Here is a 12335-nt window from a genome sequence, read left to right as displayed (position 1 = left end):
TGACTTGGGGTAGACCGAATCTTTGTTGGTACTTGGACTTTTTAAGATGTGCTTCGTACTCCCCTTAGAAGTAATAAAAACTTGAAAGCATTTGGGTAGGGGATATGGGTAAGATCCAGTTTTATTTAAGACACTCCAATCCATCTTAATAGTCTATTCCCAAGAAGGAGAAACGAAAGACAAGGCTTACATCAACCTAGTCTCCCTAGAGTGTTAGGAACTAAAGTATTCCCAAGGTCAAAAGTAGTGTGAAGTAACTCTGTAAACCTGTCTTGGAGGGAATTGCATCAGAAATACAGTGAATGGAAATTGCTCTTTAACTGGACATAAGTTTCATTTTAAGTGCTACTGTTTATACTCTTTATGCCCTGCTTTTCTTTTTATAGTGAATTTGTTTCACCTTGTAAAGATTAAGAAGACGGTCTACCTTTTAAATGTGAGAATCGAATTATTAATAGTTTTTGAATTAAAAAAAATGGTCTCCCCTTTCTTCTCCCAAAGCAGTACATTCTCACAGACTTTGGACCTCACTGATATAAAGTGTCATTTAAAGTTTTTCACTAATTCAGCATTTAAAGCTTTTTATTTTCTTTGATTTATGACCAGTTATTTTTTGAATGGAGAAAACACAAAAAACTACATGGTCTAATTAGATTACATTCTTTGTGTGCCTGCACATCTAGTGGAACCTACTAGTCAAATCTTGTTTTTTTATTTTTCAAATTTAATTTATTGGGTCAAGATGGCTATATTGTTGCATTGCTCCCACCATATTGTGTTGTAATAATCTGTCTTTTTGTCCCATACTGCATCATAAATTTATTAAGGGTAGGATTGTGTCATTCTACACTATGTCTAGTTCCCTTACGATGTTCCCTGTAGCCACTTTAAGCTACAGACTTATTCATGAACAGTGAAGCGCCATCATCTCAGTAGTCATGCTCATTCACTCTGGTTGAACCTCACATTCTGTACTTCACAAACGTAACTTTACTTTTGGAAAAATTGAATCATACCATTTTAAAGAAATACAGTGTTAGATGATTGAATCCAGGATAAATGAGTAGTTTGCTTCTTAGGTGATATTCTTTTTTTTCATGTGGGATTTGAACCAGCAACCTTGCTGTTAAGAGTTGCATGCTCTTATCTACTGAGACATCCAGGTGGCAGCTCAGCTCAAGGTGCCGAGTTCAGTCCCAGCCATGGGCGGGCATAGCCCACCATCAAACAGGCAGTCTTGTTGATAGGAGCGCATGCTCTCACCGACTGAGCCATCCTGCCACCTGTTGGCAGCTCAGTGGCAGCTCAGCTCAGGCGAAGCTCACTGGCCCATGTGGGAATCAAACCAGCGACCGTGTGCTCAGAGCTCGTGCTCTAAAGCAAACTCTTAACCACCTGAGCCACTCAGCTGGCCCTTAGGTGATATTCTTGACGTTGCTGATGCATTACTCATTCTTCATTTTTTTTCATGTAGATAGCTTTCCTTTTTACCCCTCTATGTTTTTACTCCTCCTTCCCTCCCTCCCTATTCTTCAAGGCTCCTCTAATATTAACATGTTTATTGGTTTACCCAGTATTGAAACCCAGAAGTGACTTATTGATGACCCAGTATATCAAAATACTTTTATTCCATAAAGGTTTCTTATAAATGAAATCTCACACAAAACAAAGTTTTAAAAACGGCTTAGCTTGTGATGGTTAATGGGAAATATGTTAGTCATTAGTCAAAATAAAATATCTCATACTAAAAGTAAAAAAAGTATTGCAAAATTCCTTGTAAAATTAATTAAATTTATAAGATTATTGAGTCTTTTCTTTATAAACAAAATGTTATTATTTTCATTGTTTTGGGGTAGGAGAGGTTCAGTGATGGAAACATAGTCCTGATTACAAGCATCAAATCCTTATTAAGCAGTCATCATCATTGGTCTTATGATGAGAGGCAGTCAAGTGCGCTTGGGGAAAATTGGCCAAGTATGGAAACATTTCATAATAGGAAAAAATATTTCAGCTGCAAAGATGTATGGCTCTTGCCTTTCTTCCAGCTATGTCTAGATGGTTAGAGATGACTGTATTCTTGGAATTTACTTTCAAAATTGGAGGGTTTTTTTTTAAGTGGATATTTAAGGGTGCAGAGTAGGGTGGGGAATTAAAACACCTAATGTATAGCAAAATATAGTAAACAAACAAAAAAACCCACACAATCGTATAAAATACAAAACCTATTTGTTGAGATAGTAAATTTAAATGACACCATATAGTAGAATTAGCTATCAATTCTTTTCATATCTTGGTATGGATTGCAAGCTGTGTAAATTAATCTTTTAAATAATGGATTTCCCAAATGATCATTTACATATGTATGATGTATGTCTGTATTTAAAAATCAAATATAAAATAAATATATAGTCTGTTATATGTGAAAAATAAGGTAAAAAAAAACTCTTGCATTGGCATATTTTTAACAACTTGAATTTGAGTTTTTTTAAAGACTAAAGACAAAATATATATATATTTTGTTTGCCCTAGTATGCAAAAAGTCGATAAAAATGTGACTCACTTTCAGGAACAAGAAAATTGAACTATACATACATTTTATAATTAAACAGTGATTAGTTATATAGATATTAGTGATACTAGAACTTCTGGAAGGTAAACTATAAAGATAAAATATTACAATTTCTGTTTGAAAGTTTAGTGTCTACATAGCCGGTGGATCAGATATCCCAAATGGGTAATCATTGGCGTAGTGCTTCAGACTTCAGATCTCACCAGTGAAAAATGGAAAACATTTGGATATGATTAAAGAACAAAGGCGCACGGGGAAGGGGAGCAACCATTTCAGAAAATATGGAACAACCGGTCCCCCCTAATTACAGCCATCTTGATTTTTCTTTTTTCTTCTGTGTATATCAATTGAAAGTTTGGTGGAAAATTAACCCTTTTGCCTAATTATAGAAATAAATTCGTTGCAGATTCTCTAAAGTGACTTCTTTATGCTTTGCCATGAACTCAAATTTCAAAAGTCAGTTTGCCGTTTGTGTTGGCCACAATTCTTTCGCTTGATCGAGTTCAGCAGTTTACTTTTCATTTCCTAAGACTGAATTTCTTACATCTACCATCATCTAAATGAGGATGTGTTGACATAAATGAGAAGATCAAAGATTCAACTAATTAAAGACGTTTTACATTTTAATTAGTCTGAGTTGTGCGGAAGTGTGGCTGAGTCTAAGCAAATGATGGAACATTATGCATAATGATAATGATTTTGCAGATTGTTTATCGTTGCTAGTCAAGCACTAAAGTAAGGCCTAAGCTCTGACCCTTCTTTTTCATAAATCTCATAGATAATAAAGGTTATGGAAATTGGGAAGTGTTTGGTTTTGCAATAAAGATGAGTTATTGAGATGTAGATTACGTTATACTTTATTGCTTTCTCTTCCTATTTTTTCCACTTTTTATCACAAGTACCTTCATTTATTCTGTATTCATCTTATGTAGGCAGTTACACGTTTCGTTTGTGAATGTTTTTAGAAAGAGTGAAACCCATTGACTGTAATGACAGGTACATATTATATGATCTCTTTGGTACCTAACGTGCTTTTTTGCTCATTACTTGAGAGTCATTAAACCCAGGGACATGAGTAAAAATGAGGCAAAAAACCAAAACTTTCAGTGTCAAAGTCCTATTGAAACATTGTAGGGCTTTAAATATGATACATTGCAGATTTGATGGCCTTCTCTGTTAATTTTCCTCTCTACTTACTTTTTTTTTTTTAAGATTTTACTGGGGGACTGGGGAAGGACAACAGGCAAGTTGCTGTCCTTTTGTTCTTCAGTCTAGTTGTAGAGGACATCGCTTCACTGGCCCATGTTGGCATTGTGATCATTGTGCTCTTCCTGGCTGAGGGAGATCGGTCACCAGCTGCTGGACGGCGGCTCACGGCAGCCCTTGCGGCTGCTGGCTGCTCAAGCTGGCTGCCAGCCACTAACGGTAGCTCATGGCAGCCCACAGCAGCCCACACCTTTGCCAGCGACTCATGGCAGCCGAGCTCCAGGTCGAGCTGTTGTTCACCATCTTAGCTGTAGAAGGCGCAGCGTCACTGGCTCTCATGTGGGATCCGAACCGGCGGCCCTGCTACTCAGAGCTCGCACTCCCAAGCCAACTCTTAACCAACTGAGCCACTCATTGGGCCCTCTATTTACTTTTATTCTTAAAGTAATTGCAGCCCCACCTCCACCCCTCAGATCTCTCAACACACACAAAAGCAGCTGAAGTTTCTGAATGGAAAGACTGTATATAGACATATTGAGCTCTGATGATTTCTGAGGAAGCAGGAATATAAAGGAAGCAAGGCCAGTTCAAAACTGAAAAGTTCTTGAGTATTTTGTGTTTTAGTTGCTTCTTTACTATTTAGCCCTTTAAGTTTGGGGCTGATGAACATAATTAACATGGTGAATTTACGAAACTAACATTGTAGGAAGGGGTGCAGATGATACTATTATTCTGAAGTATGACTCATGTCTTAAATCGTGTCAGAATCCTCACTTAGCATGGACATTAGAATAGAGGCCATATCTACATTTCCCTCCCTTCCAAACCACCTTTTCATACTATGATAACTGTTTATTTCTGAAACAGAGATTTGATCATGTCCTTAGTCTGTTTAATCCATTTTGGCTCCCCGTTACTTAATAGCAGGAGCTCTTACCAACAGAAACACATTAGAATTGCTCAAGGAGCTTCTAAAATGTATACGTATCTGGAACCCATCATCAGAAACTCTGATTTTTTGGTAGGAGCGGAAAGTATATTTGACAAAAACTTTGTTCATTGTTTCAGGTGCCTTTTATGTCATGTTCCAACCAAACTTTCTCCTTTCTCATGCCATGTACTGTAGTCACCTTCTGCTCTTCTCTAGCCATGCTCAACCTGGATATTATGCAAATAGTTTTCTTCCATATCGTCGTACTTTTGTACGTGCTCTTCCTACTCGCCACAGTTCCTCCTTCTCTTCCTTCTCTCCCCTTCTCTCTATTCAAAGTCTTTCATTTGTCAAACATTTACTTATTTTCCTACTTTTTCCTCTCATGACCAATCTCCCCTTACTCCCCTATGTTGAAATAGTCACTCTCTCTTTTGTGTTGAGCGTTTATATTTGATTATAGTTTTTTGGGTGCCCGTCTCTCCCATTAAACTCATGTACTTTATCTTGTTCATGTTTATATGAAATGACTGTTTAGATCAATAATAAGTGAAAACCCTGTTACTAATTTCAATGTACAACTTTTAATGAACATTTGTTTTTAGGGGTGTAGTAAATTAAGATTCATGATCAACATCAAGACCTAGGTTGATACTGTACATAATTTTACTTTTCATAATATTTGGTTCCATTAAAACATATGCACATATATTTATTTTTTTTAATTCCTTTTTCCCCCCTTGTGTCTACAGGCGAAATCTCACAAAATTGTCCCTTATCTTCAGTCACATGCTGGCAGAAATCAAAGCAATCTTTCCCAATGGGCAATTCCAGGGAGATAACTTTCGTATCACGAAAGCAGATGCTGCTGAATTCTGGAGAAAGTTTTTTGGAGACAAGTAAGTAAAAATCATTTTATAGTTTGGATCCCTGTTTGAAGAATGACCGAGTCCTGCCTCCAGTCCCATATGGTATAGATTTTACTTAGAATTTTGAGAATGCACTTGAGTGTTTTTGGTTGTTTTGATTGCTAGTTTTTCTGATTAGCCACCAAAAGTATACATCAATAACTGAATAGTTTTGCGTTATTGCAAAGTAAATATCAGTTATACAGTATCTGTTTATTTGATGAGCATTCATTGAGTTCAGTAGTTTGTGCTAAGAAGCAGACATATGTAAGAGTTTCTATACATGAGAAACTCATAACTTTTTGTAATTTAGTAAACACACAAGACACATACAAAATAAGAGGCAGAAATGGATACTTTAAAGGTAGCATAAATATTGTAAATTGCTCTGTCAATTCACAGAGGGAAACAGTTGCTTCAGAGTTTCAGGAATCAGGAACTGCTTCCTGATGGAGGTGGCATGTAAGCTTGGTTGAGATCTGAAATTAAGGTGGGAGGAGGCCTTAGCCCCCTGATTCAGGCTTTCTTTGTGTCATTGCACAGAGAGTATGCAAGTGTACATAAGACACAGAAATGAGGATAATGGCATCACAAAGTTGCATTATATCGTAAAGTAGCTATATAAAGATGCCTTCCTTTAGGGACTTCGTGTGTAGACACCAACTCAGGTGAGGTTAGTAAATAATAGGAATTGAATATCTGAAGCCAGCATACATAATTTAAATAAAACATGCAAAACTTAAAAAAAAAATTGTTGGGAATCTCTCAGTGAGATGATCAAGAACTGAGAGCCATCAGGAAGCAAGTGGTTCTGCAGCCACCTTTTAAGAGCCCCTTTGGTGGGAGAGCACCTCAGAATGCCCTGGAATGTAGGCAGGACCCCAGCTGAGTAGTAAGGGGGAAGACTGATTGCTTACACATAGATTATTGTTTTCAATCTGTAGTTAAAAGTCTATATTTACACATTAACTGGTGAAATGAGACAAGACATTGGTGTACATTTCTGGGTGGTCTTAGCCCTCTGATGCTGGTGAATTAACTGTAACATTGTGTTTCCTTCTCTTTTTCTGGGAAGTGCTATGTTTTATAGCTACCACCATGATTAGAATATACTTACATAGCACAATGCATATTTTATTACATACGTAATGTTTTGGCTTTGAAAATGTTAAAGCCTTTTCCCCACTTCTTAATAAAATATATTCTGAATTATTTTTAGGCTCTAAAGGAGGAAATGCCATTATTGCCATCATCTGTGTTCCAGAAATCTAGCTATTTGTAATGCTCCAATATCCAATCACAGATGAGGAATTTAAAAAAGGGTTCATCCTCATCTGAATTAGAATAACAGCCAAAAGTGTACTAATTAAATATTTGTGAATAGTGGAAAGAAGAAAGGCATTGCTGAGTTCTGCGTGAAAGAACTGAGAGAGTTTCTTGAAGTTACAGCTCATATATTAACACTGTGAGCCTAATGCAAACAGTCGATAACCTTTAAAATAAACTGTATCTTAAAATTTTAAGAAAATCTATAGGACAAATTGTGGTATTCTTGAAAACTGAAAATTCTAGTGAGTTATGAAATTGTTTGCTTGTCAGAAGGTCAGTAAAAAATGGAAGGAGTGCGCATACATTTTTCACGAGAGGAATTTGTTTCGCTGGCATCTCAAGCCACAGAGAATTATGCATTTGAGGCATCTTTATTTTCCTTATTTATAGCAATAGGCGTCAAGGGGCTGAAATTTCTGTTCAACTGCTAGATAAGTGAAATCACTACTAAATCAAACGGGATTCTTGAAGTACCAATTACGTACTCTCCCTACCTTCCAAATCTTTGTACGTATGTCTCCTGTCTTCACTTACTTGAGAAAGCTACTTAATTTTTCTTATATAACATTTTTACTTTTGGGATGAGAGCCACATTTAGAGCTCCTCCTTGAACTCAGACATATTCCTATAGTCATCAAAATTAATGATTCTTTTGATAGATCATTGGAGAAACCATCTTTATATTCTCCGTGGGTTTTCACCTTATAGTTCCACAATATTTTATTGAATGAGAGAGCGAATGAGTGAATGATATAGCCTTTCAGAGGTTGAATTATTTTGTCTTCCTTATGCTCTAATACTAGTTTGTATTTTCGCATAACTTGGTTCCTACATGGAAGCCTTCCTGTCATTGATCGCTCCACATTGAGGTCATGTGAGAATGCTTTTATTTGACCTAACCAGTGCCTTTGAACTTAAAGCAGTATTTTCTCCCCAAAACACAGAACCATTGAGAGGTTAGTTCTAAAAATAGCCAAACATATCATGATTTTTATAAGGCAGCTTTTAGCTTAAGGGGCATTATTGTGACTTTTTTCCCCAAAAGGACTTGTCAGCAAGAATAGAATATTAAGATTGAATTAAAACTGGGGAAAAAAATATTTTTCAAAGGACTTTGTAAAACTCTTAAAGACAATTTTAGGATTCAGACCTTATAAAAGCAGGCAGCAGACCATAATCTTTAGGTGTCATATGCCTCTTGATGAATTTCTGTTCTGCTCAACTGTTTTGAAGTCATGGCAGGGCCCATCTCTCCTCTCAGGACCCAGGCCTAGCTGTAAAGAGGCTCTGTCTGTTTGGAGTACTGAGGGGACCAATAACACATCATGTATCCTAGTGAACTGGTTGGGGAGTTCTGTATTTGTTAGGTTTTATGCAAATTAATTGAGTGGTTTAATGATTGAGACGTGCTTTTGCTTTCTTAGTTTGTTAACCAGGAGATGGTAGAATTATGGAGGAAAAGAGAAATGGCATTATTGAATAAATGTGTCTAAGTAAGTTCGGCAAAATGAGACCAATATCAAACTGAATTTTCACACTCCATTAGTAGTTTATAATATAGAAACTTTAAAGCATGAGGCTCAAAAAATATATTACTAGCTGTTAAAAAAAAAAAAAAGACCCATTAATGTGTTAGACTCTTGGTGACAGTCATTTTTCTAAGCAGGTCATGTCAGTTACTGGGCTATTTGTGCTAAGTACTTCTTGACTTTGAGGAGAGTTAGACCAAATTATAATTCAGCAGGAACCTTGGATTCTAACTCCTGAATCATTTTATGTTTCCTCTGTTCCCCATTCTTGCTTTACTTCAAGTTCTATTCTTCAATTTCAAGTTCAAATTCTTCCATGGCTTTCTAAGTGGTTCCCCTCTCTTCAGTAGCAACCTATCTATCCAATTGTTTTCCTTAGTGAAACCACTGAGCTCTCTAAAAAGTAGAACTAATCATAACCATTATAATTTTTTTTTGCCTGAAGTGCTTCTACCGAATCCCCTTATTGATTCTCAAAGTCTAAAATCCTATTAACATGACAAGCTTTAGGGACTATTTTTTCCAGTGTCATCTCTTTGTATTCAGTTCATCCTCAGAGAAACAAACTGTTCAACACTCTACTTATTTCCTAATGTGCTTCCCCCACCCTTACCATCTTAATGTGTTTGTTTCTTATCATGCACCCACTGCATGGGAAGCCAGTTTCCCTTGCCCTGCCTACCCAGTGTTGCCACTTTGGGAGCTTCCTTTGACTACCTGAACCTAAGGTGGATACCCCTACTCTGTGCTTCCAGATAGATACCTGTGCTCACGTCTGTTGTACTAGACTGCAGTGAACTGATGACATGTTCACATTTCCAAGTAGACTAGGGGGATTGCTTGAAGGCAGGGACTGTGCCTTACTGATACTGATTTTTATTTCTCAGAGCCTGGTACATTTCCTGGTATGTATAGACACTAGTAAATGTGAACAGACCATCCAAATAATTGGATGGATGGGTGAATAGGTGGGTGATGTCTAGTCTCTGCTCAGAATTTTCAATGATTTTATTATCTTCTTCTTTTTTTAAATCATCAGTTTCTACAGTTCTCCCTGGAATACCTGTCTTCTCTCTTTCTTTTTTACCATCCCAGAATTTTGATACCTTCTTCAAATCTAGTTCAGAAACCCCCTTCTCTGGGTTTTTCTCAATAATAAACACCCTCCCACACACTCAATTACCCCATGCTTTGTGTTCCTCTTGTGTTTTAGATATATTTATATTATTGAATGTATGTTTACTATGTGGGTCTTTCTAGCTCAACTATGAAGGTCTTTCTTGACTTTTTATCCAAAAATTAGTGAAAAAAGATACATTTATTTGAGTTACGTGTTGAACTCTGTGGCCAATGCTTTCAAAAAAGATAACTCCATTTTCAAAATAATCTTTAACCATTCTTTAAATGGTTATTGAATGAGTCCTTTGGGTACTGTAGACATAACAGACATTTAGTAATTGTCATGACATATTTTTCCAGCATGTAAATTCTCTCTTCCTTTACTTATGTTCTGTGTTTTAGTCAAGTAGATTATTTGGCTCTTCTCTGACATATTAACAGTTACAGGTTTCTGTGTCTTTGCTCATGTTGCTCCTTCCTTGAAGATGTTTATAATCTCGGGCATCAGAATTATTACTAATCTTTCAGTGTTCATCTCACTTATAATTCTATCTCTGTTGTTCTTACCAGATCTCTTCTTAAATTCCTGTAAGCTCTTGCTTACCCTCAGAAATTTATTATTTTCATTGTTTCATTAAGATTATTTGTCTAGTTTTCTTATTCCCCATTAGGCTATAAGCTCCATGAAATCAGACCTATTTATTCATCTTTGTGTTTCCTGAAGTAGTTCAGCACAATGTGTCATGTTTAGACTTTCAAGAACTGTTGTTCAATTAATTCAAATGAGTTGAGGACTAGAGAAATATGTGTGAGCATGCGCATGTGTGAGTGAGAGAGACGCAGCTTGCGTACTTGTTTGAGAAGCAGCGTGCTCAGGGGTCATCTGTGTTCAGGCTCTGACTGCAGCGTTTACTAGTTTGGTAACTTTGGGCAAGCTACTTGGTCTTTCCATGCATCGGTTTCTTCATCTAAAAAATATGGATGATAATAACAATGATACCTACTATCTAAGGTTGCTGTGAACGTTAAAAGAGCTGAAACCTGCCTACAAGGCACCCACAACAGTGTCTGGCACATAGTAAGCACTTTATGTGGTGGACTAATGAACCAACTTAAACCTTTAATCTTGCTCAAACCCCATGAATATATTTATTAATTCTACAAATAATATAATTAATATTCAACTTTGTGTGATGGAGGTTCTGTAGTCCCTAGAAATCTAAAAGCAAAAGCTCAAATAAATAAATAGATTTCTAAAATGATGTATATCCCTATGTAAAAGTAGGGTAGAATATAAGAAACTGTCCTGCTTACCATGGAAAAACTGATCTATTTAAAGCTTGGTTCATTACCTCTACCTTCGATTTCCTGGGGAAGTGGTGTGGGTCTTCTTTGGTTTCCTGTAGTTTCCTTTCACTTTTAATAAGAAACAAAGGACAATGGCTGCTTTACCTTTCCAGTGAGTGAGATACATGTTTTTCTAGCATATTAACTAGATCAGTTTTCCCTCTAGTCAAAGAATCAAAGAAAGGGCAATTTAGTTATACTTAATTAAAGGAGTGGTTGCACAATAGAAATTAAAGACTTGTACAAGGAAACTCTGCAGCAGGAGCTCTAGAGAGAAAGAAAGAAAACACTGACATAGGTCTCAAGGAATGCTATTTAGTGTTTCTTTTATTTAGTCAACTCCTATTTCCTGTTTTAAAAAAAAATCAAAGTATCTTTATATCAATAAGGAAAATAAAATTGCAAGTCTGCTTTGTCCAACTCATTGCAACAGGATCCTAAAGACAAAAAGCAAATAAATTGCCAAATTATAATTTCCTACCTTTAAGCAGTATGTATTCAATTTGAGGAAGACAGTATATTAAAAAATTAATATTTAAAATCAGCTCAGTCCCATAAGAAAAGTGCCTAAGGAAGCTCACAAATATTAATTTAATTATTTATTAGAGTGATCAGAGGAACAGTCAGCTCCATGGAGAAGCTGATATTGTATCTGGGTCGCACCTGTTAATAAGGAGTCTAGTAGTCTGTTCAGTGGACAGTGCTGTGGTTGGGACTGAATTGTTATGGTGTCTGCTCTAGAGAAAGGTACAGAGTAACTTAAAAGTTACATTAATGCCATTCATTTCTTTTCTGTTCTTTTCCCCCCCTTTTTCCTTCATCTCTCTTCACTGTGAATGCCTTCATAACTGACGTTTACCTCAGTGAAATCACCATCATTTAGGTTCTGGTTCTCATCCTGGAAACGTGATTTCGTTAGAAGCAAGAGTGTGTTTAGCTCAATTTAACTGAGCTCACAAACTGATGTGTAACCCAGAACAATATTTTTTGTTTGTTTGTTTAATTTACAGTGATTAATGCTACTCTCGGGCAGGTGAGGATGCTTGGTTCACTATAGATAAATTACCTGTGGAGCCATATCATATCCAGAACATTCCTTGGTGAACATGGAATCCAAATAAAGGGTTGTAGTTTCTGATCCACTATAGGAACCCCCTGCCTCAGGGACCAAAGTAATTAAAATTGTTGTTCTCTCTCTTGGATGATGCTCTGAAATGTTTCTTTCTGCCCCTTTGGACTTTTCTTGTTCTGTATTCAAAGTTGCATTTTTAAAACTGTGTTCTTTGGAGCCCTGAGAACAGTGGGGACCCATTGATGGATTTTACTTAGGGAGGTTGGTCACATTTGCATTTTAGGTGGACACTCTTGCTGAAGTATGGATAATGAATTTGAGTGGT

The 12335-nt window shown here is 36.5% G+C and overlaps 1 protein-coding gene across 7 annotated transcripts in view; it reads left to right on the top strand.

Moving 5' to 3' along the window:
- Positions 1-12335, top strand: part of CBLB (Cbl proto-oncogene B) — a 225392-nt gene that overhangs the window by 82726 nt on the left and 130331 nt on the right. For all 7 annotated transcript variants that reach the window (XM_019665713.1, XM_019665709.1, XM_019665707.1 and 4 more), the window contains exon 4: positions 5459-5605. In XM_019665713.1, coding sequence (XP_019521258.1) covers positions 5459-5605 — 147 coding nt within the window. The remainder of the gene's footprint in view (positions 1-5458; positions 5606-12335) is intronic.

This window comes from Hipposideros armiger, unplaced genomic scaffold, assembly GCF_001890085.2.
Source record: "Hipposideros armiger isolate ML-2016 unplaced genomic scaffold, ASM189008v1 scaffold_448, whole genome shotgun sequence".
NCBI lineage: Eukaryota > Metazoa > Chordata > Mammalia > Chiroptera > Hipposideridae > Hipposideros > Hipposideros armiger.
This window is presented reverse-complemented; position numbering and strand designations above follow the sequence as displayed.